The 25068-nt window shown below is 47.9% G+C and overlaps 2 protein-coding genes across 11 annotated transcripts in view; one reads left to right on the top strand and one right to left on the bottom strand.

The window, feature by feature from the left end:
* C17H4orf51 (chromosome 17 C4orf51 homolog) overlaps positions 1 to 19139 on the top strand; it is a 51654-nt gene extending 32515 nt beyond the window's left edge. Inside the window, exons 7-8 of one of the 3 annotated variants that reach the window (XM_070769042.1) lie at positions 373 to 1092; positions 17558 to 19139. Coding sequence is in view for 1 of the 3 variants with exons in the window: in XM_019978092.2 (XP_019833651.2) it covers positions 17558 to 17602 (45 nt within the window). In the remaining 2 variants the exon portion in view is untranslated. The remainder of the gene's footprint in view (positions 1 to 372; positions 1093 to 17557) is intronic. The other 2 variants (XM_019978092.2, XM_019978091.2) reach the window with 2 other exon arrangements.
* Positions 19140 to 20078: 939 nt separating this feature from the next.
* ZNF827 (zinc finger protein 827) overlaps positions 20079 to 25068 on the bottom strand; it is a 190585-nt gene continuing 185595 nt past the window's right edge. For 3 of the 8 annotated variants that reach the window (XM_070769035.1, XM_019977811.2, XM_070769036.1), the window contains exon 14: positions 20079 to 23994. In XM_070769035.1, the coding sequence (XP_070625136.1) occupies positions 23166 to 23994 (829 nt within the window). In that variant the 3' untranslated portion in view covers positions 20079 to 23165. The remainder of the gene's footprint in view (positions 23995 to 25068) is intronic. The other 5 variants (XM_070769039.1, XM_019977813.2, XM_070769037.1 and 2 more) reach the window with 4 other exon arrangements.

Raw genomic sequence — 25068 nt, 5'->3', positions numbered from 1 at the left:
GTGCCGTCCATCTGGGCGCCCCAGGCGGGGAAGGGCGCAAGGGCGTGAGAAAGGCTCTTTTGTATTCAGAGCAATCGTCGCCAGAGCCGCAGCCTCGTACCGCAAGCCTCGCACAACCAGCTTCCTTCCCCGCGAGGGGCCGCGGAGAAGCAAGTTGGAGGGAGGGGGCGGCTGGCGGCGTTGCGGGGGCGAGATCTGGGGGCGGAGCGAATCGCGGCCTTTCTCGTCCCTGCAAAGCGGCCTCGCGTCCCACAAGCCCCGCCCACATCCCGCCCCGCCCACATCTCAGCCCCAGCCCCGCCCCACCACGGTCTTCCTCTCGGAGTTCCTCGGGCTGAGTTCCGCCTCTCTCTCGCCTCTCCTCCTCTCCAGGTCAGCCCCCTCCCTCCAAGATCCTCCTCCTCCTCCGTGCCGAGATCCGTCGCCTTCTCCGGCTCCTCCTCCTCCAGTTCTACGACCCTCCTCCACTGCATTCCCAACGCCCCCTCTGGCCCCACCCGGGCTCGATGTGCCAGTCCCTCACCCCGCCCCGCACTGCCCACGACCCCGCCGCCCCAGCCTGTGCCTCTGCCGAGCGCCCTAGAGGGAGGTCACCCCTGCGGAGACACTATGCGGGGGAAGCCATCGCCGCTGTCCTGGGAGCCAAGGGCCCCGGCGACTGCTGTCCCACCGAGGGGGAAGCTGAATCTCGTGTGGTTATGGAAGTAGCTGCCCCCTACCCCTCTTCCTCCGCACCCCCCTAGCCTGCTCTCTGCCTGCTGCCGGGTTTACTCCCGTTTAGCAAACAGACCTTCTCCACATGGTTTCTGTTAAATAGAAAAGGCAATTAAAAGTCGTACCACCACCTCTACCTCGTCCCTCTCCCAAACCTCCCAAACCTTCCCAAACCTCCTAGTGGTTATTTTTGTTCTTTAGCCCAGGTTAGGCTAAGTACTATCCCCGAAAGCCTTCTGGTCTGATTCCCAGGATCCCTTCGTATGGTTTCCATTAAGGGCGCCAAACTGCTTTAAAACTGCTGCCTTGGAGCCACTCAGAAACCTCCAGGATTTTTGCCTTGGCCAGCTTCATGGAGAAGCTCTTGAGCAGAGGGAGGTAAAGGCCTCTGTTGAATGTCGACTTAAAGAATGCTTATGCTGCTGCTAAGTCGCTTCAGTCGTGTCCGACTTTGTACGACCCCATAGACAGCAGCCCACCAGGCTCCTCTGTCCCTGGGATTCTCCAGGCAAGAATACTGGAGTGGGTTGCCATTTCCTTCTCCAGATTTAAAGAATATTCACAATTTAAAAATTGAGTGTTATATTTTATTTGGTGGGCAATGTAAAGACTTCAAGCCCAGGAGACAGCATGTCAAGTGACACAGTGAGAATTGCTCAGAAGAGGCGAGGGAAGGAGCCAGGTTATACGAAGTTTTATAGCAAAGGGCAGTAGTCTAACTATCAAATGATTATTGTTAATTAAAGAAAACCAGATATCCCAAGTTAAGGAATTTAGTGCTTTTCTATGATGGGAAGATGCATGAATCTGTTGTTACTGTTCAGTTGCAAAGTCATGTCCAACTCTGAGACCCGGTAGACTGCAGCACGCCAGGCTAACCTTTCACTATCTCCCAGAGTTTGTTCACATTCATGTCCATTGAGTTGATGATGCCATCCAACCATCTCATCCTCTGACACTCCTTCTCCTCTTGCCCTCAATCTTTCGCAGCATCAGGGTCATCTCCAGTGAGTCAGCTCTTCACATCAGGTGGCCAAAGAATTGGAGCTTCAGCTTTAGGATCAGTCCCTCCAAAGAATATTCAGTGTTGATTTCCTTTAGGATTGATTAGTTTGATCTCCTTGCTGTCCAAGAGACTCTCGGTTCTTTTCCAGTGTGCGTGAGTGTTAAGTCGCTTCAGTCATGTCTGACTCTCTGCGACCCTTTGGACTGTAGCTCACCAGGCTCCTCTGTCCATGGGGATTCTCAGGGCAAAAATATTGGAGTGGGTTGCCATGCCCTCCTTCAGGGGATCTTCCTGACCCAGGGACCCAACATGCATCTCTTCTATCTCTTGCATTGACAGGCAGTTTTTACCACTAGCATCCAGCACCACAATTCAGAAGCATCATTTCTTCAGTGGTTAGCCTTCTTTATGGTACATCTCTCGCAACTGTACAGGCCTACTAGAAAAACCATAACTTTGACTATATGGACTTTTGTTGGCAAAGTGATGTCTCTGCCTTTTAATATGCTGTCTGGGTTGGTCATAGCTTTTCTTCCAAGGAGCAAGTGTCTTTTCATTTCCTGGCTGCAGTCACTGTCCGAAGTAATTTTGGAGTCCAGGAAAATAAAGTCTGCCACTGTTTCCACTATTTCTCCTTCTGTTTGCCATGAAGTGATGGGACTGGATGCCATGATCTTAGTTTTGGGCTCACTGAAATTATTCCTTTCAATTGCATCTCAGCCATGTGGGGCCAATATCTTGTGTATTTTTTTACATCCTGAGCATCCTTGGGAGTGGCTATAGCCTAATGGCTGCCAGGTCTCCTTCTGGAGTACCCTCAGGGCTTATGTTGGAGGGCTGTGATCCTGATGACTGTTACTTCCTTGTTTACTGATATGACAGGAAATACTCCATTTGTCATGAAGGTCTAATTGCCTAATGCTCCTGGTCTTACACTTTAATTAATGTTTTACTACTCCAAGGAAATACAATTCTCTGTGTCAATAGGTATTATTCATTCTTTCAGTATCTGTGGATTTTTTTTTTTTTTTCTGTATGCAGGCATAGCTTATTAGAACAGCACTCTTTAAAAAACCCGATGTGAACAGTTTTAGAGATGATTTTGCAGACGAACCTGGCCACAGAAATTCAGTTTAACCAGCAACATTTATATGGTTGGGTCTACACCGTCTCCTTTGCTGGGCTCCATTCCTCTACCACCCCTCTCCCCCTCCCACAAAGACCAAAAAAAAAATGTTAGCTTTTGGAAAAATAGTCCCTTAATTGGGGTTGGGCTTTGTGGTCTAAGAAAAAAGGGAGCTGATTGGTTTGTGGAATCACAGTGTTGTAACTGAAAAGTTCCTTGGAATTCATCATGAATAAGTCTGTCAGTTTATTGAGGAAACTCCCAAAGTGTAGGGTTTAGGGACAATCCACATGGCTCATGAGTAAAGGACTAACTCAGAACTGGGGCCTAATGTGGGGAAAGACTTGGACATCAAGTGCTTTATCATGGACAGAAAAAGGAGTCATCAAATTCAGCTCAATCGTAACACATTCTCCATGTTTCTCTCTCTCTCCTGCCTTTTGCCCTGCAGCTAACTCCCTGTCCTGCCTGGGTCTTGCATATTTGGGGAGTTCCAGCCCTTTCTTCCGTCCCTTAACCTAGGCTTCACGCCTTTCTTTCTCTTTTTCCTTCCTTCCTAACCCCCCAGCCCACCCGAGCCCCATCCATGAGATTTTTATTTGGATTTTTAAAATGAAACCAGGTGCTACATAAAACAAAAGCGAAGTAATAACAAGGAAAGACTATCCAACGCCTAAAGAATGTGCTGAGTTTTATGACTCAGGCTGTCCTGGCAAAGAGCTCCAACTTACCCGGAGAGGTGGGTGGGCAAGGGCCATACATGGCAGCCTCAGCCTCCCCAGATAGGCATGGTCAAGGCTGCCCGTGACTCACCGCCCCAAACCAGAGACTCTTGTTCTTTGTGAAACAAGACTTCCCGAGACTAGAGCCAGAGGATCATCACATTTTCCCGAAGAGGCCAGTTCAGGCTGACATAGCAGGGGCCACCCTGAGGTTTGGAGGGGAAGGGAGCCTGGGCAGAAGGCCATCCCTGGGAAAGAAACCAGCTCGATGGACTTGGGCTAGGGTTTTGGTGCCTTGAAGTGATGAGTAAACTGCAAAGTGACAGGAAGTGCAGCAAGAATTGTTCTAGAGACGGTGGCTTGGGAACTCCAGGTGGCAGGAGTGTCTTGGAGGAGGGGAGGGTGGCAATGGTGCCAGGAGCCCACGGTGACGGGGGCGCGGGGCGGGGGGGAGTTCCCCTTGACAAGTGGTGTGAGGTGCGGAGTGCAGCAAAAGTAGATCAGAGGCTGGCAGGGTTTCTGGGGGCTGCCCTGGCTCATGTGATCAGGAGGAGTAGATAAGAGCAGCATATCTACATAAACACCCCAGACACTCAGGCACACATCTTGGAATTCTGAGAATTCTTCTCCAATGAGCACAGTAATGGGCTGAGGTGTACATTTTTTCTGGTCCTAAGGGGCAGGCGGAGAGAGCGGAGAGAGCTAGGGCGCCCGACTCTCCTGGCAGAGTGGGGGGAGGGGGTCTGAACTTGGGGGACAAGGGTCTGTCGCGCTCCCTTCATCACACAGGCCCTGGGTCCAACTGAGGCCCATAGAGCTTCCTCTGGTGTCGGCCACCCCATTGAAGGCTGTCACTTTCTGCACGAGAATGCACCTTGACCGGCATAAATGAGATCCCACGCAGAAGCCTCATGGAGGGCAGCCTGATTTTTCCCTTTTCTTCTTTCTTCTTCCTTCTCCTTGCAGTGGAATACCATGTCAAAAAGCTACAGTGACTATTCTGTAATGGCAGGAAAAGCTCTGCTTAACTTTTTCATTAAAATCTACTTACCTGGAAAAACACAGTCTTTTAAGGACCATGACTACATAAATATTTATAGTGTGAACAGGCGTCACTCTTGGTTCTGAGGGAGAATGGTCTCATTCAGTTTTATTTATGATGTGACACTCCGGTGAATGACATCCGTCATCTGGGTCGGCCCTACACTCCCTTCCACTGAAGCATGTTTATGGAGTGATTATGCCTGCAAATATTTGCTATATTTAGTCCCTCTCCTCCCCTAACCCCCTCTTAGCCTTTTTTTTAACACCCCAAATGAGCAAAAAGCTAAGCTTATGGTCTTGGGAAGATTTGAACCCTAATGACAAGGCGCAGGGGCTGGAACAAGCGGTGCAGAAGCATTTGACGAGTTGGGAGGCAATTAGAGTGGGAAGGATGAGTTATTATAGCATCACCCCCACACGAAGGTGCTTTGTGGGGCCTGCGGCCAACAGGTGAGGGCCCTCAGCGGGGCGTGATGGGTTTTGACAGGTGATGGCCATAGCCCTGAGTGATGAATGCAGATAGATCCCGGTGGAACTTTCCTTCCCAGGCAACTTTCTCGGCACAAGACCTCGCAAGCCCTCAGATTTGTCACCATGCACCCTGAGGGCTCTGGGGGCAGGGGTTGGTGGGAACTCTGTGACCTCAGCTGGGTCAAGGTTGCTGGGGTAACCCGAGTGGGCCACACCTGGTCTCTGGCTGGGGGCGCTGGAGCTGCCCTCCATCAGCTGTGGAGAAGCGAGGGCCCCCTCTGGCTTCTAGCTTAACAGCTGCACATGTCCGCTCTTGGCATTTCAGGCTAGATCTAGGCTTACTTCAAGGCCCAGTGCCTGCCTCCAGTCAGCTTGGCCACCTATTGTTTATCCTGGGAAGGGCTGGGTCTTGGCAACAGGGCCTGAAGTGGTGCCCGCATTTTATTTTTAGAGATGGGAAAATGCTTGCTTTTTGGCAGCCACTCTTTTTCTGGCACACATCAGGATGGCGTCAAAAAGTCCAAGCGAGAGATTCCAAGCCCTAGATCCATGGTGTGTGTCATCACAGGCAGTAGGACCACGGGCCTCTCAACAGAAGCTTCTGCAGAGCCTGAGATCTCTGGGTCCCACTGGCTTCATCCTGGCGGCACGAGGCCTTTAGTCCTCTACCCTCTTAGCCTGGTCTTCTAATGAGCCCCTCTTCAGAGCCTCAGCTGGCTTGAAATGTTAGAGTTCTTACCTCTCTTCAGCTCCTTCCCTACCAATTCATAGTCTAGTCCAACTTGGTAGACAGAGGAAGAAAAAGCAATCAGCTGCTAAACCTGGCACTCACCACCCCTTCTCAGAGTTGCTGTCATTGTCATCGTGGTGACTGGTGCGAGGCAACCAGCTTCCACAGCAAGAAGAGCGTTACCACCCCCAGGAAGGGCATTTTCAGATTTTATTAGAATTGTTATTTGTTCCAGCATGGTCCATCTCAGAACATATTTGTGTAGGTCCTGTGATTACAGCTACTGACAGTTTATCTGAAAGCATTTTGTAAACTGTAACGACATGTTATACAAAGATAAAAAGGAATGGATATAAAAGTAAAGCATTAACTTGCATTTCCGATTTTTCTTTATCCCCAACCTTTTAACAAATTTACTTTTTGACTACAAAAATTAAAAAATGAATATACTCTCCTTTGCCCCCTTGATTACCTTTAGGATTCATTTTTCTTCTTGCTGGAGTGCACCCTCTGGTAGGTTCTGCTCTCTCCACCAGAAAGTACCTGTGGATAATAAATTTTCCTGAGGGCTTTTGTGTCTGAGATGTCGAAACTCTAAGTTCATATTTATTTTTTCTTGAGCATATCAAAGCTATTTGCCCTATTTTTTTTTTTTTTTGAAACTGCTATGATTGATCTGACTCATTCTTTTGTAGACTCTTTTAGGACTGTCTTTGTCACCTTGATCTTCTGGAGTTTTATTATGATATCTCTGTGTGTTAATTTAGTTTTTAAGCTTATCCTTCTCAATACTGATAGGCTCTTTCAATCTGAGGGCTCAAGCCTTTAGTTCTAGGATGTGGGGTGCTGAGGAAAAAGCCAGAAAGGTTATATTGACCTGTATAATAAAGTTCTGGGGAGAGAGAAGGGGTCATGTGGCCTGAACATTGGGGGAACTCTAAGGGGTTCTAAAGAGAGGGAGAAGAGTAAGGTTTGGAAGCATCCATTGCCAGCGAGGTGAGGAAAATGTCGTCAGAGGATCTTTAAGATCTTTGGATATACATCAAGAATGTACTCCCGTCTTTGGTATTTTATGAAGAAGCTGAAGCTCGAATTTTTGTTAATTATTTTTTTTTCTGTGAAACTTTTCCTGTGATTTGATGCTGAAACTGAACCACAAGACTCTCTTGAGTTAGTATGAGTTATAGAAACAATTATTTTTTTTATAAAATTTTAAGCAAATACTTTTGTTTCATTCTGTGTCTCTCTCCTCACTGACCTTCTCCCTCTTCTTTTATATAATGAGGAAATGAAATTAGATGCTTCAGTCTTGCGTTTCTCTGTAACTCTCTTTCTCTCTTTGGCTCATCCTTCATCTACCTACCTAAATATTCTTTTTTATGACTAATGGCTTATAAGAAGCATAGGCAAATAGTTGGTTCACTCATTTCTGTAATCTAATTTGTCACCAAGTGAGCTGTCCTGAGCAGATCATAAATTTGGGTAAAGAGGACGGCACAGTGACCAAGCTTATAGCAGGCCAGGACCCTTGGCTTAAGCTCTGGTGTAGGAAGCTCTGCCAACCCCCGCCCCACCCACACCATAGACGCTTACTATTCTAGCCTGAGGAATTCATTCCATAAATTCTCTTGGGCCACCCATTGGAACTGATACGCAGCACACAGGAGGGAGACTTAGGAATGGCTCAACACCAAAGAGCATCTGTGAGCAAACAAAAGCAGGAGATGCAAACAAAATTACATTATTCTTCCATAAACATCATCGTTGGGTCAGTTTTTATCATGTGCATGTCTTACCTTTTGGAAAGCACGGAAGATGGTTAGTAAACATTTTAAAATATGAAGAATATCGGTGCTAACATTAAAGGTCCAAATCCTCCTAGGAGGTTTGGCTTGTGTGGGGGCTGTTTCTTCCACTTCTAATATACACACTAACGTGGTTGTTGTGAAGAGACAAGAAGCATATGCAGCCTGTAAACTGAATTACTCACTCTCCTGACTGAACCGTGACTGGGGCTTGAGTGGACTTCCCTGGTAGCTCAGCTGGTGAAGAATCCACTGGGAATGCAGGAGACTCCAGTTCAATTCCTGGGTCGGGAAGATCCCCTGGAGACGGGATACGCTACCCTAGCATTCATGGGCTTCCCTGGTGGCTCAGCGGTAAAGCATCCACCAGCAATGCGGGAGACCTGGGTTCGATCCTTGGGTTGGGAAGATCCCTTGGAGGAGGGCATGGCAAGCCACTCCAATATTCTTGCCTGGAGAATCCCCATAGACAGAGGAGCCTGGCAGGCCACAGTCCATGGGGTCACAAAGAGTCAGACAGGATTGAGCAACTTAGCACACAGCACACAGGGCTTGAGCAGCCCCAACTACCATGCAGCCCCCGTGCCCAGACAGATTCGGACCTCCTTGTTGGTAGATGCTAGTGGTACTCTCACCAGCATCTCAGACTTTCCTGAGTAAGCAGTAGTGCAGCATAGCCTATGAATACCATTTTGATGGGTCATCCTTTTCAGGCCACTCCATACATAGTGACTGAGCTTGGGAGGTAGATGCCTGCTGGTCTTGGGTTAGCACCAAGATGGGAGTGAACTCTCAAGTGGTAGAAGCCTATGAGGATCAGCTCTGCTGACGTCTGCTCTTCTAGACTGAGGAACTGTTCTTCAGAGATTCTCTAGGACCACCCAGTGATTTGATGTGTGACGTAGGGGAGAGAGATTTGGGAAAGGCACCAACATAGCACTGATTATCAGCAGTAGGACCTCAGAGCAAGTGAAGGCGCACAATGTGAGCAGAATTAAGGTCAGAGTCTTCTATTTTTAACGAGTGATCTGTGATCATCTTTTATTTTTTGCCATGCGGCCCTGTGGGATCTTAGTTCCCTGATCAGGGATCGAAATGGCATCCCTTGCATTGGAAGCTCAGAGTCTTAGCCACTGGACCGCTAGGGAAGTCCCTCAGAGTCTTCTGAGAATGTAGGGCAAATAGTGAAAACCATTCATGTGGATCCTCAAGGGAATCGGGTGTTTCTTCAAGCTGCTGTCAGCATTTCTTCTTCTCTGGAGTGCAAGATTTCCTCCACTTTGTGTGTGACCACTGCTCTATCTGTCTGCAGGGAGGGGCGTGTTTTCCAAATTATAGATCTCTTCTGCCTTCCTACAAAAAAAAAAAAAAAAAAAGCGACGGTGTGAGGTTTTTAAAACTGCACTTTACTGAAAAAGAACCATGCATTTGCTTTAAATTTTCAGGATACTATATTTTCAATTTTTGGTTACTCTGTAATTGTGTCTTCTCTCTAAATTTCCTTCATCTTCCCACCAACGTTTATGTTAAACAATGAAATACTTTTGTAGGTAAAGACGCTTCTGGAATTTGGTCCCCATGAAGAGAATCCAATTTTATTTATCATTATTCTTTAATAACTTAAAAAGTATTTATTCGGCTGCACCAGGACTTCCTCGCAGCAGCAGAATCTTTAGGTGCAAAGTCTTAGTGTAGTGTGTGGGATCTAGTTCCCCGACCAGGGATTGAACCCAGGCCCCCTGCATTGAGAGCTCAAGTCTTAGCACTGAACCAACAAGGAACTCCTGAGAATCTAATTTTAAAGGGAGAAATTCTGAAATAATCACCACCCCTTGTCTGGAAAATTCAAGTTTTCATAGAACAGGGGCCTACCTCCAGAGAAACATGTGACAAGTATCTGGCAGATGCCATCACTGTAACGCTCTCCCCTTAAAAACCCTTCCATTTTTACTTGCTCTAATTTACTGCTTTAATGGAAGAGCCCACCATGGTGACACACACTCTTGTTTGTCAAAGTGTGAGGCCCTGCCAGATGGTCTTCTTCAGAAGAAATGCTTTCAATATGATAATGTTTATATTTGTGTTTCTGGCATGAATTAATAATTTTCTCATGATATTTAATAAGAAACAGATTATTTCATTTCCAACTCATAAAACCCTGTACCTTTCTTTCCATTATGTCTGATGAGAGTTATTTTCTTCCTGTTGGCAAGCTGGCAGTGGGTACGAGCAAGATTGCTAAGTTGTAGCTCTTTTGCCTCAACTGGAGTGTGTACAGTCCAGAAGGGTTGGAGATCCACTGCTCCATATAAAGGTGGACTTTGCAATGCATCAGAAAGCAACAGTCAGGGTAGCATGAGACCAGGCCTCCAATGTAAACGATCTCTTTTGAATTTCAAGATTAGACCTCCGTGGTGTAGTACTCTGGATGTTGGTAACTGAGTCTGTCCTCTCTGGCCATATCCATCACGTTTTGTTTTGTTTTATTAAAGTTAAAGTCCCTTGGACTGCAAGGAGATCAAACCCATCAATCCTAAAGGAAATCAACCCTGAATATTCACTGGAAGGACTGATGCTGAAGCTGAAGCTCCAATACTTTGGCCACCTGATGCAAAGAGCTGACTCATTGGAAAAGACCCTAATGATGGGAAAGACTGAAGGCAGGAGAAGGGGATGGCAGAGGATGAGATGGTTGGATGGTATCACTGACTCAATGGACATGAGTTTGAGCAAACTCTAGGAGATGGTGAAGAACAGGGAAGCCTGGTGTGCTGCAGTCTGTGGGGTCGCAAAGAGTCGGACAGGACTGAGGGACTGAACACAACAAAATTTATTTATTCATTTTTAATTGGAGGATAATTGTTTTACAGTGCTGTATTGGTTTGTTGCAGAGAAGGCAATGGCACCCCACTCCAGTACTCTTGCCTGAAAACTCCCATGGACGGAGGAGCCTGGTAGGCTGAAGTCCATGGGGTCACTAAGAGTCAGACACTACTGGGTGACTTCACTTTCACATTTCACTTTCATGCATTGGAGAAGGAATGGCAACCCACTCCAGTGTTCTTGCCTGGAGAATCCCAGGGACGGGGGAGCCTGGTGGGCTGCCGTCTATGGGGTCGCACAGAGTCGGACACGACTGAAGCGACTTAGCAGCAGCAGCAGTGTGCTTGGTCACTCAGTCATGTCCAACTCTTTGCGAGCCCATGGGCTGTAGCCCACCAGGCTCCTCTGTCCATGGGATTCTCCAGGCAAGAATACTGCAGTGAGTTGCCATTCTCTTCTCCAGAGGATCTTACCAGCCCAGGGATCGAACCCGGCTTCAGCTTTGCAGGCAGATCCTTTACCGTCTGAGCTAGAGGGCAGTTGTATTTAGAAGCACTACTGACTTTTACCCACGCGGCCCATTTCCTGTGGATATCTTTGACAGAAACTTGTCCAGGCAGACAGCAAGAGCAGGGCATGAAGACAGACCGGATGCACTTCAAAGGATGAATTATACCAGAAAATTATGTGGGAAATTGGTGTGGGGTGTGGCTGGGATTCTAGATTACTCTTCTCTTCTTCAAAGGACTGTGAAGTGGAGATCAGGAGAGGTTAGGGCTCCCCGAGAGGGAAGGGAGGGTTCAACATCTTTGGGCAAGTATGAGGCACATGTGATTTTTTTCTTTCACTGTCAAAGTTAATAGGGCTTCCCTGGTGGCTCAGTGGTAAAGAACTCGCCTGCCAGCGCAGGAGATGTGGGTTCAATCTCTGGGTCGGGAAGATCCCTGGAGAAGGAAGTAGCAACTCACTCCACTATTCTTGCCTGGGAAACCCCGTGGACAGAGGCACCTGGTGGGCTACAGTCCATGGAGTCACAAAGAGTTGGACCCGACTTAATGACTAAACAACAACAACCAAACTTGATACAAGGGTAGAGTCTTCTCCTTGTCACCAGCTGCTCACCAGCAATTCATTCTGGAACATGTTGGAATTTGCTTTCCATCCCTAACCTGTCACTGACACTGCATCCTGAAAGATCACCGGGGCCGGCAGATCATCGGTCAAGGCTGTGGGATTCAACCTCAACCGCCTCTTCCTTGGGGATTTTGTTTAGAGGACCCTCTCACCACAGCTCCCTGAAGTGCTGTGCTCTGCCGTGGGTTCTCTAATTGTTGCTCTTTGGTCTCCCGTGGTGCCTTCCCGTCCTTCCCCTGGGAAATTGGCATCTCCCAAGATTCTGTCTTTGCTGCATTTGCTGCTGTTGCTCTTGCTGCCGTGGTGTTATCACCTGCCCCACTGGCTCCAAAAACCATCTTTGGGCCTACAAGCCTGATCATGAGCTTTGTCTGAGCTCTAGAATAACACTTTCCACAACCTTTACGACCCAAGAATGACCTACTCAGAGAGGAAATTACTTCTAGACCTCTGGCAAGGATGCTGAGGCCCTGCACCCAGATGTTAAGAGGGGAAAGACAGGAGAGATTCATAAAATACTTGGCAGAAAAAATGAACAGGACTTTGATGCATTAGCTGTCCAAAGAAAGGGAACAAGAGAAAGGAAGAGAAGAGATAGAAGGGGGCAAAGTTGACCCCTGTAGCTCAGGTAACTTGGAGGGTGGGTGTCCCTTATTGATCTAGTGCACTGATCCCCAACCTTTTTGGCACCATGGACTGGTTTTGTGGAAGAGAGAGTTTCCACTGACTGGGGGCGGGGGGATGGTTTGAGGAAGATTCAGGCGCGTTACATTTGTTGTGCCTTCACTTCTATTATTATGACATCAGCTCCACCTTGGATCACAGGCATTAGATTGCGCAGAGGCTGGGGACCCCCGGTCTAAAGAGACGCGGTTAAGCGGCACATCTCAGGGAGAAGATGGTGGTTTCGGTGTAGCGTATCTGAACCTACCACGTCTCTCTGCCCTTTTCATCCTCCTTCCCTGTAGCACCTCTAGGATTATCTTCCTAAAATACAGGTCAGATCCTGCCATTGTCCTTCTCAATGTATTTTCCTAGTTCTTGTTAACTAGAGAGTCGTTTGGATGTTCAGACTCCTTAACAAGGGACTCAAAGCCCTACCCAAGCTGGCTTTGTTTGGTTTCATTATCATCTTCTAGCACAACAGAGCCCGCCATGCGGTTTCTCACCTTCTTGCTTTTCCTCAAGCTGTTCTCTCAATCTGGAATGCCCTCCCCACTCTTCCCGCCTCGGAGAATACGACTCAGTCTTGAGACTGCAGTTGGCTTTCTCCGTTCCCCAGAAAGCCTCCTGTCACCCTGGTTGTAAGTAGTCGCTCTTTATTCAATATTTCTATAGCAATATATGCGTAGTTTTTTCCTGGTATTATAGTGCATTTGCTCAAATGTGCGTTTCTTCTGTGGGTTGGCAGACACTTTAAAAGGGGCTTCCCAGGTGGCTCAGTGGTAAAGAATCTGCCTGCCAATGCAGGAGATGTGGGTTCCATCTCTGGGTCAGGAAGATCCCCTGGAGGAGGAAATGACAACCCACTTCAGTATTCTTGCCTGGAAAATCACATGGACAGAGGAGCTTGGCGGGCTACAGTCCATAGGGTTGCAAAAGAGTCGGACACAACTTAATGACTGAGCACAGCACATCCCAGCAAATGCCTAAATATTAGGGACTATGTCTCATTTATCCGTTTCTTACCAGCTGCCAGCACATAACTTTCCACGTATCGATTGCTCACTAAATAATGAAAGAAAAGGAGAGAAATTGGTCAAGGTTAGAGTGGAAGTGCAGTCTGGGGTATGGGGGAAGAAGTGATGGGTTGTACAGGCTTGCTTTAGAACCTGGAGACTGGGTTGGAAACTCTGGGTTGTGGAGAACAGATGCAGAGAGTAATAATGAGGGAGGCAGTGGATTATGGGTAATGTGAGGGGTTCGTATATAAAGGCAGGACCCCGTGACACCAAATCATAGTGAAAGGGTTAGTCCCTGAGTCGTGTCCAACTCTTTGCGACCCCATGGACCGTAGTCTGCCAGCCTCCTCTGTCCATGGGATTTTCCAAGTGAGAATACTGGAGTGGGCAGCCATTCCCTTCTCCAGGGGATCTTCCCAACCCAGGGATCAAACCCAGGTCTCCCGCATTGCAGGCAGATTCTTTACCATCTGAGCCAGCAGGAAAGCCCCACAAAATTGTGGGTGAACACAATTTAGCCTACCTTATGGGCAGACAGGCCAAATTATAATGTCCCTTCATCAACAAGGAATTTTTATTCTGCCCATTTAAAAAGACACATAGCCTCGTTGTGTAACCAAAACCCTTGCATATTCGGTGATGGCTGCTGGGTCTTTGTCTGATGCCATAAAAAGATGGGACCTTGACCAATAGTATGATGATGACCCATTGCTATGCCCATTTCCTTAATTGTAGAAAAGATAGGCAAGTGGGTATTCTCTTAATAAGATTTCTTCGACCCTTAATTATTCTTTTCACATGATACTCTTTCATTAGCCTGTATTTATTTTTAGCAGCACAAAGGAAGAACGAAAAATATTATCTTTTAATAGTGTGAATCCCAGAATAAAACAATTCACGGCCTTCCCTCTGGCTGCTCTCACACAAATGCATGTCTATTATGTTCGTATCTGCACTGAACGCTGTGCGTGCTGTGCGTGTTCTGTGTCACCGTGCGTAGCCCAATCTTCCTTAGTAAAAGGACCGCCAGTTGTGGGTTGTTGGTGTTCTTTAGTCTCTTAGACATGTCTGACTCTTTGGCAGCCCCATGGACTGTGGCCCACCAGGCTCCTCTGTTCAAGGGATTCTCCAGGCAAGAATACTGGAGTGGGTTGCCATTTCCTTCTCCAGGGGATCCTGCATTGGCAGGCAGGTTCTCTACAGTTGAGCCACCAGGTAAAGCCCAATTGTGAGTTACAGGTGGAAGAAAAAAAAAAGATGAAATACCTTTCAATTTTCAATTGGGGGCTTCCCTGGTGGTCCAGTGGTTAAGAATCCACCTTGCAGTTCAAGGGACATTGGTTCGATCCCTGGTCCAGGAAGATCCCACATGACTGTGGAGCAAGTCAGCCCACGCACCAGAACTACTGAACCCACGCACTGCAGCTACGGAAGCTTGCGTGCCTAGAGCCCACGTTCCGCAACAAGAGAAGCCACGGCGAAGAGAAGCCCACACACCGCAAGGAAGAGTAGCCCCTCCTTCACAATTAGAGAAGCCCCATGCGCAGCCAGAAGACGAAATAAATAAATCTCCACCAAAGTTTTCAATTAGCTGTTTTCCACGAGAACAGATACCTCCTGTTCAGCCCCACGTTCGTTCCTCTGGGAGGTACGAGCATAAAGAAAATGCCAGGTGAACGCAACTCCTTCATTCTTAGCTGGGCTCTGGCTGCCAGCCCGTTTGTTGGACCAGCGTTCATGATCAGCTAGGACCTCCGAGAGCCACCAGGATGCCTTTTGCTTGGGCTTGAGGCTGGCCGCGAAGCCTGAGGCGCGGCTGCTCTTCCCTGGCTTCGTGGGGCTCTCACGCGGCTTTCCCAGTCTAGGAGGCTCTCTGAGGTGGGGGACAGCCCATGTCCCCGTCAAGCAATTTCCTCTCAGTCAAGTCCTGGAAGGACTCAGTCTCATTAGAGAAATCAAAAGGCGAACGCCAAAGGAGGAAGGGCTCTAAAGAGATTTTATAGTTTCTCTCTGGCTATACAGGTGGGAGAGCCTTTACTAATACCTGCTTCTCAGGTCCACCTCTTTCCTTTCGTAGCACCACAAGCCAACACTGTCTTGGTTCTTTCCAGCTTCCAGTGGGGGAACGGAGAAGGTCTTCAGGTGAACCTAACAGGTTGGATGCACAGCCAACATTGGTTTAGAGGCTAATAAAGGGATGTCAACGTTTATGCCAAATATGACGATGTTATCAGATACCAATGGCTCTGCATCTCACAGACTTACCTGCTTTTTTCCAGCCTTCGCTGCAGCAACCAACTCCGGTCAGGTGTGGTTGACAGCACCTCCCCTCAGCTTCACCAACAGTCTCTTCCATGCTGCACCATTGGCTTCTTTGCCGCCTCTGTGGCTGTCTGTGGGGAACTTCTCAGTCATTCCAAACCATGGGCAAAGCCGGAAGTGCAAGGGAACTGACACACACCGCGGCTGCTTGGGCGCATTCTCCCTTCTCTCGTGTGACTTGTCAATCCTGAGACATTTTCACACAGCTCCTCAGGAGGTTCCCACGGTGACTCAATGCCAGTTCTTCACTGCAGCAACTGTCTTGCCAAAGCGTCCTGGGATTGGCTTTCCCCTCTTACCTGCTTCACTCTTTCTAGTTTCCCACTTTTGTTTCTGGAATTACTTCCGAAAAAAAATCTCAGGGTTCAGCTTTTTAGGGGAACCCAGAAAACACTGAGATAAAAGAAGGGGGCAAACTATAAATGCTGATCAAACTCATCGTGTGGAGAATGTTCTAACAGACCTTCTATTTGAAGAGGGACATAAGGGAACGAGGGGGCTTGATTGTCCTTTGTAATACACACTGTGAAGTCTGTGGACCACTAATTAGAAATTGCAGTTAAAAATAGAAGAACTCTAAAGGCAAGTGATGACATTTCCTATCTAGAAATCTTTGAGACTGGAGCGACATCATTCTGGGATTCAGGCTGGAGGATGGCTAGATAAACGTCCCTGGTTCTAGCCCTGTGTTTGCTCTTACTTGTCTGATGAGGGGCATAGGTCAGTCATTTTCCTATGTCTCTGGAAAGCACGTGTTGTCTTCCCATCCAATGAACGTTCCTGTAAGCATTGATAATGTGCTTAGAGTCCTTGGGTCCAGAGTCTTTCTAAACAAGTGGCAAAATGAGAAGAATATATTCTTTAGGTTAAAACTAAAGTGCCTTTCCTTACCTTTTAAAAGAAAACCGTTTGCTCTTCTCCAGAAAACACCCGACACGTGGTCAGCAGAGCGCTTAGCAGTCACAGCGGCACCAGGTGGAGGCTGGAAGCAAGTGGTGGGAAAGGGAGGGGGTGGAGTGAGAGGCGTGCTGATGGCCGGGGGAAGCCTTTCCATGCCACCTGGCCACCCCCAATCCTCTAAGCAGATTAAGTACCCATAGTTAGGTGAAGCATTTTGTTGTTTAATTGCTGAGTCCGACTCTGCGACCCCATGGACTCCTCTGTCCGACCCCCACCAAGTTCCTCTGTCCATGGGATTCTCCAGGCAAGAATACTGGAGTGGGTTGCCATTTCTTTCTCCAAGGCATCGTCCCCACCCAGCAATCGAACCCGCGTCTCCTGCTTGGCAGGCAGATTCTTTACCACCTGAGCCCCCTGGGAAGCCCAAGCCACCCTCAAGATGACTGCAGACAATCCAAGCATGATGCCTAATGTTTAATCAGAAGACATACATTTTAGGTCTCCCAAATCCTGAAGTGGGCAAAATATATTATTAGGCATTGTTTTCTCCCTTAAGTCTGTTGTGGTTTGAAAATGTTGAGGTGCCATTATTGCTGTAACTGCCTTGCGAGGGTTCTGTTTGGTGACCACTTTTGCTTCAGACTGACTTTTGCTTGTTCAGCAAGAGTCATGGGATCATCATACATGTTATCTGTTAGGGTGGGAAGGGATCTTAGAGACCATCTAGTTCAATCTTTCTTTTTATAAGGTGCTTCCGAGTCAGACTTCAAACTCAGGTGATCTAACTCCACGGGAATGTGTTTTGTGGTTGGAAAACACGTTCTTCTCTGTCATCCAGACATTCTCACTAAAGAGGCTGGAAGACCACCTCTAGGGACTGGTGTAGGGGAAAATAATTGAAGTATGAACTGAGATAGATTCTCTGCTCAAGTTCTATAATTCCATTGAAAACGAATTAACTTACACTTACCTTAACTCCATCAGAAAGGAATTCCAAGGCAATATAGCAATTGACTTTCCCTTTCTCCTTTGCAGCTCCTACCAACATGAGCAGGATTTACATTTTCCTGTTTTACAGATCCAGCTGGCAAGAATTATGAATGGGAGAACAGCTAACTCATAAAGAAGAGGCCCTGATGGATAACCTCAGACCATTCAGACCTTGGACAGAAGAAGAATGGGCCCCTTGGTCCATAGAGCCACACTTTATTTACCCCAGGGCCAGCATTATGGGCATTTGCTTTCTTAGTGAATTTTAATTACTTGCAAAATAAACCTCATTTTGTGTGGGATTCTTCTGTTCTGGGAGTTTTAGACGTAAGAGTGTTGTCTGGGGTCTCTTGAACATCTGAGGTCGGTGACACCTTGGAACGCAGTCTGAATCCCAAGAGTATGCTTTGATTCTGTGAGTTTTGCTCACAGGTCTTAAGGCACTGTTGGGAAGGATTCCCGTTTGGCCTTCTCTTAGTGGGCTTTTCAGGTGGTGCTGGTAGTAAGGAACCTGCCTGCCAATGCAGGAGATGAGGTTTCCATCCCTGTGTTGGGAAGATGCCCTGGGGGAGGGCATGGCAACCCACTCCAGTATTCTTGCCTGGAAAATCCCACAGAGGAACCTGGCGGGCTACAGTCCATGGGCTCACAGAATTGGACATGACTGAAGCAACTTGGCACGCACGAATGAAAAAACTGATGAAGTTGTGTTTATTTTGTATGCGCCCCCGGGCTGCTTACGGACCACTGCCAACAGATGCGATCACTCAGCTGCCGTCCCCTTCCACTGCCCTCTCTCCTTCTGTACGAGTTACCCCCAAGGACTGAACGCACCGAGGTGACTTGATTCTGCGTTTGGGCCACTAAGATGTGCCTTCTGCTGCAAGTCCTTCATGAGCCCCGTGTGACCTTTGGCAGCCAGGGGCTCTCATGTGACGCTTCTGACTGTGGGTATGGAGGTACCAGTGGTCATCAAGCCTTGACACCTCTCCTTGTTCCCATGACCAGCGCTGTGGCTCTGTGAAGTGGTCAAGGACAGTTTCTGGTGTCCACCATATGGGGCCAGTCAGCTGTAGACTCTATAGAAAATGTGGTCTTGAGTCTTAGCTTACAGTCTATTTAACAAGACAGGCGTAAAAGGATGTATGATCTTGGGTGAAATTCCAACAGGGGCCACATAGCTGGGTGGGGGTGCCGGGGTCCCCGAGCATCGATCTGAGTACATGATGATGGAAGGGGATGAGGCCTGTCCTGTCCTGGATGGCTCCCATCCCATCCACTTTTCAACATTACTGAAAGCTCATTAGCAGGAGAAACGACTAACAAACTGATGATTATTTTCTATTTCTGGCTTTTCTCAACCAAAGGGAAAATGTGAGGTAGATGTGAAATCTAAGGGAAAAAAATACATACACAAAATGAGATGTCATGTCTGCCTGTAGTGCTAGCAAAAAGCAAAGAAGTCTGAGTTATTTTAGTGTTTTCAATAAACACCAAACACAACTGAATATTTGAATCAAGGGAGAGAGGATTATTCAGTCTCCTAAGAGTTACTGGATGAAAACACGAAGGGGAGTATAGTGTCTGATTAATGATTGGCCGTTTTCAAAGTGGCTTCTCCTACATTATCTCATTTTATAAAAAGTAAATTTCATCTTTTACATGTTAAAGTGAAGCAGTTTTTAATTTCTTGTAAGTAAAGGATATTAATAAGCAAGTTGTGAACCAGCAGATTCTCTTCTGCTGCATTGCATTTTTCATCAACCATCACCGATTCACGGGGATGTTCTAACAACTTTATTTTTTTCTTTTTTTTTCTAACAGAACTTTAAAATGGTGTTTTAAAAAATTGTTTGCATTTATCAGTGTGTTTGCTCGCTTGATGTCACTCTCACTTGCTTTCTCTCTTTTGGGCTCAGTTTCTTTCTCCAGTACCTTCCTTTGAATGGGGACCTAGAACTTGCATTCGGATAGATTATTATTTAGCTTATAAAACATACCACTTATTACAGTTCTTATAGTTGCTAGACTTCATTAAGACAAATAGAATTACTTATCTGTAGTCCCCTCTTTGGCTATGGGGTCAATAAAATGCTGTTAAGCAGGAGAGGGTAAGGCTGGTGTACACTTTCCAGTGTCACGAAGTATTTTCTGGAAGGAGCCAGCTTGCAGCTGTACTGATGGATGAGACGGTCTCAATACTAATGGCCTTGAATGATTTACATAATAGCAGTTTGCATTAGAACCATGGCTGTTCAAAACTTGCATTTGCAATAGTTGTAACTAGTAGCGAACATTTCCTAGGGCTTCCCTGGTAGCTCAGACAGTAAAGAATCTGCCTGCAGTACAGGAGATCCGAGTTCAATCCCTGGGTTGGGAAGATCCCCTGGAGAAAGGAATGGAAACCCACTCCAGTATTCTTGCCTGGAGAATTCATGGACAGAGGAGGCTGGTGGGCTACAGACCATGGGGTTGCAAAGAGTCAGACATGACTTGGAGACTAAACTTGCCTAAAACACACTGAAATTCGAATATCAGAACACAGCAAGACAAAACTCAGATTAATAAGTAGCCAAGAATGGCACTCAAGAAAGAAAAAGAAACAAGAGTATAGCCAACCTTTTTTTTTTTTAATTAGAGTATATTATACTTCCAAACTGGATACACTAGAAATTGGCAATGCAACATAAGATGCAAAGGAATATACCAGTTACTGTCAAAATGACCCTGTACAGCCTTGTAATGCAAAAAGCTTTATACAATACAAATTTTCAGTAATGTACATAAACCTTGACAGTATGATCATCTGAACATAATACGAGGAGTTAAAAAAAGGAGAGAAGAAAGTGCAGAGAACTCTAACTGTATCACTATATGGAAAAATAAGCTAGCTTTCATTGAAGAATGCATAGTGAAAACAGAATCAAAGTTAGTTGGCAGGTGACTATCTCAAAGACGTTAGTGTTTTACACGGAAAGGATATCTATGGAATACATCCTTCCCTGAGTATCAAACTGCAAACCAAATTCAGGGGTATGTATTACCTCAGTGGAATCTGAAAAATGCTGTAGATTTTTCTTTATTAATAACAATAATAATAATATAAAAAGTCAAACAAACTCCAAACACACCTTTTCTCACTCAGAAAACTTTTATAATTTACCAGAAAGATTGATGACTCTTTCCAAAGTGCTAAAAAAGTTGCCCAATTACATTAAGCATCACTAAGTCATTCAAATCCGAGTTCAGTGGCACACATCTGAGCGGTAACCGTCTCCTTCCAACACCCCTCTTGATCGTGAAAGTTTTACCCTAGGACCTCGTATTGCACAAGTGGCACGCTGTAAAATCCGCAGTCCTGTCAGGGCCGCCCTTCAGGTTTCAACCTGCCGTTGCTCACGCGGGGCTCGCCCTCCTGCCAGCCTCTGTGGGTTCCCCATGGCCCTCCTTCACTGAACTTGAATTACTGAACTTGCAATTGTGAAAAGCAGGTGACTAGCCAAGTGGCACATTCTTCAGCACATGGGGGTAAAGACGTGACTTGGAAAAAACACCAACCCACCCACAAGCCCGGTATTCTTGGAGTGTATTGTCCATACCTGTCTACAGTGCCTTTGACTGAAACACTGACAGGGCGACGCTGAGTGACATTTCAAACATGGCCAAGAACAGGCGTCTCTGCTGGAGAACGACCCAGGGAGCGGGAGCTTCCCGCCCTTGCTGGCTCGGCCTCCCCGCCCCCGGGGACAGCTCCTTAGTGTAAACAGGCTTGCCAGGGCTGGGTGACTGGCAAGGGGAGCGGGGCACACCTGCCAGGTCTGGGGGAGGAAGGGTGGGTGTGGGGGAGGAGCGTGTGTGGACAGAAGGTGCAGACTTCCGGCTTCCTGCACTTTGTACAAGGGGGAGCTTTCGGGGAAGCAAACCGACTAGAGGAAGAAAATTCGGGATGCTTTTATTTCCCTCCGGATGAAAACAGATGGAAAAAAAAAAATCCCACCTCTAGGGTAACACATGATGGAAAACAGCAACGCAGTAAGAAAGCATTCCTCCTGTACACCAGTTCTTCACAGATAAATAATATATAAACTTTATATTCCAAACTTCCCATTATCATACAAAGCACATTTCTTCCTGCTTTTTTAGCCTGTTTCATACTGGAAATTCTGTTGTCTTAAAAATACAAGCCATTAACATGTTTAGCCAAAGATTCTTTTCTTTTTACATCACCCCTGACTTTTTAAGAATAGCGAGGGGTTGTACAACCAATCCACACCTGCTTCTTGCTGCAATAAAGTGCTGCACATAAGTTGCCATTTTAATGACCACAAAATAAGAGCTTTAAATAAGTATAAAGTTAGCCTCCTAGCAGGTTATATCTACCAGGCGTTAACAAAATGGAATACAGAATTACTAATAACATGGAGAACACCGCTATAGCCAGACAATTTGCAAACACAATGGAAACGTCTCAGGGGCATAAACTGAACGGTAGGACTAAACAGCACCTTTTTGTTGGGTTGTTATATGTCAAAGAGGTTATGACAAAAGTTTCAAACATACAGTCTACTCATTCCATAAAAAAGGTACATTTTCTTCCTTTTATGTTACTTTTTTTTTGCAGATGAGAAACAAAAGCTAGTGCAAGACCAAAGCACTGTGCAAAACTGCTGTTTCTTTTTTTTTTTTTTTAGTCTGAGCATTTATACCCAGAATTTATCCAAACCCCTTTTAATCTCCTTGGCTGGATTTATCAACCATAAAAATTTTCACTCATACACTGTTTTTTCTTTTCCTGCAAACAAATGGTAACCACTGACTTAATACATCACATATATATATATATTTTTTAATCTGCCCTTAAAAAATGATGCAGTGTGTGTACCATACACATTGCATACATATGGACACACACACAAAACACACTTGAGTTTTGTTATGTCAGCTGCAGTGCTGCAAGCTATTTCTTCCAGGTGGGGCTCTCGATTGCTCTCTTCATAACCAGAGACGCGAGCACAAGATCTCCAGGACTCTGGAGAAATCGCAGGCAGCACTGAGTTGTCTACCATTCCTTCATCGAGTAAGCACCAGGCCCTACCACTCTGCAGCCACAAAATAGAGAGGGGAAAGGTGATGAAGGAGCTCCGGGAGGGAATGCAGCGCATGAACCACCCAGGAGGGCAAACAATGCTCATCGCTGTCAAAGAAGCCAGTACAAAGAAGGTGCAAATGTCATGGCACACGACAGGCTGTCTCTTTCCGAATCCACAAACGCCCACATGCCCCATTCGCCCAACAGAAAACAAAATGCACCGGTATGGAAGCTTACAAGTGCTGATTGCTATTAAGGACACTCTCTTTAGGGTGTAACAAGACAGGTTTCCTTTCAAAGTAAGGAGAAGGGCCGAGAGTGGGAGTGGGTGGCTGGGGAGGCATGCCTCTGAAGGTAGACGGTGCAGTAGGTCACCTCTCTGAAGATTGGATAAAGCAGCTTTCAGGTCAATGCAATAGGTATACACACAGAGCCAATTCTCTATTCCTTACTAAAGATATACAGTACACGTGGTTCAGACCCGGGCGGGCCTGTAGGTTTTTGCAGCAACGTACACCTGCTGGGGTTGTGTTTTAAGTTTCGCGGGTTTTGTCTTTTTTTTTGTCTGTCTCTGTCTCTTGGTTTTTGGTACGGAGCCCGGCTGCCCTCAGACAGTCTCGGCTCTCTCTCTCAGTCCCAGGTAGGCCAGGAAGGAGTGTTTGGGCGAGGGGATGCTGGGCGGCGCAGTCTGAGGTCGGGGAGGGTGGAATGTGAGATCCAATTGGTTCTTGGGGTATAACATCGTCAAGGGAATGAGATGGGCGAAATCCGAGTTCCGGTACTTGTCAAAGCGCAGAGGGGAGCCGTTCAAGGGCATGGCCTTGAGTGCCAGGTTGGGCTCGGAGCCGCCGCCGCCTCCGCTGTGGGCGGCCGACAGGGCCACGGTCTGCAGAGCGTGGGAGGCGGACATGACCGACAGCGGAGACAGCAGGTGGCGGGCGCTCCCGACCACCAGCAGCGGGGCCCCGGGGCCGCCGGCGTCCTGGGAGGCCGGGGCCGGGCCCTTCTTGTCCTCCTCCGGGCTGTCCGCGCTCTGGTGCTTCTTGACGTGGCGGCTGAAGACGAAGGGGTGAGTGGTCTTGAACAGGCACTCTTCGCAGCTGAAGGTCTGGCGCGGGGCGTGCTTCAGCTTCTTGTGCAGGTTGAGATTGTCCTTGCGTTTGCAGCTGTAGCTGCACTGGTCACAGTGGAAGGGCCGCTCCCCGGTGTGCACGCGCACGTGCTCGATGAGCTTGTTGGCGGTCTTGGACAGGTAGCCGCACTGGTCGCACTTGTAGTGGTTGCCCAGGCGATGCGCGCGGGTGTGCGTCTCCAGCTCCAGCTGGTTGGCCTTCACCGTCTGGCAGATCCGGCACTTGTACTCCATCTTGTAGTGGGTCTTCACGTGGCACTCCATGGCGGCGGGGCGGTTGGTGGAATAAATGCAGAATGGGCACCTGCCGGGGGAGGGGGGAAGCAAGGACGGGAGAGGGTCAGCCCCGCGGGGTCCGGGGGGGTACCCTCCCCGGCTGCTCCCCGCCTCGCCAGCCTGCCCTCGGCCGCCCTCCCGGCTCCGAAACCCGACCTGGCCCCTGCCCAACCCGGCCCTGCTGCCTCCTGAGGACCCTCGGTGGCTCTGCTGCGGACAGAGCCATCCCTTGGCCTGCTCGGGGACGGGGGTCTCCTGGCTGCACTGGCGGATGCCAGCCCCCAGGAAGGGGAGCAGAGCCAGCGCCGGGTTGGCGGGGCACCCAGCTAAGCTGTTCTCCCCTCCAGTCCCCGCCCCCCCCCCCGCCCCCACCCGGCCCCTCGGAGCCCTCCCCGCCCCCGACCGGCCAGGGCCGAGGGCTCACCCTCAAGACCTCCCCTCTAGATGGGAGCAACACAAAGAATCGACTTTTCATGCACCACACCAAGCACACGCAGAAAGGCTAAGAGTTTTGAAGAACAGCTTATAGGGGAGAGCTACCTCCAGCAAACAGAGAGTCGTAGGGGTCAGAATCGTGCTGATTAAAGGGTGGTTAGGATTGAGAAGGCCTGTGTGTGTGTGTGTGTGCGTGTGGGAGCAAGTGTGCTGTAGATAGAGATCTGGACTCCTAAAACCTGTCTCTCCTACAGCACTGGGTCTCCATCAGGGAAGGGAGGTGAGAACCGTCACTGGGGCTCAGAAGACCCACCCACCAGCCTGTCTAGGAATGAGGGATGGGGGAGGGAGACAGCTGCTATCTGGACCTTGAAGACATCATTAATGCATTATTAATGATCAATGTTATTACATCATGGAAATAATAGTCATCCAAAGGGATCATAAGCTCTCAGCGGGCGGGACTCCCCTTCCTTCTGCATTCTCTGCAGTGCTCAGTAGAGGAGCCCATAGTGGGCACTGATTCCTTACTGGACTGGTCTCTACAAGTCATTTAGGCAGATTCTAGCAGAGCTCCATCACCTGATGGGCGGGCTGTGCCCCAGGACAAAGTCTGGGCCTCTCCATCCTAGGCAGTGAGGCTATGCTGCCCCCAGGCCCCCTGGCT

Source organism: Bos indicus, chromosome 17 (genome assembly GCF_029378745.1).
Source record: "Bos indicus isolate NIAB-ARS_2022 breed Sahiwal x Tharparkar chromosome 17, NIAB-ARS_B.indTharparkar_mat_pri_1.0, whole genome shotgun sequence".
In the NCBI taxonomy this organism is placed as follows: Eukaryota; Metazoa; Chordata; class Mammalia; order Artiodactyla; family Bovidae; genus Bos; species Bos indicus.
Note: the sequence above shows the minus strand (reverse complement) of the source record. Positions and strands in the feature narration are given on the sequence as shown.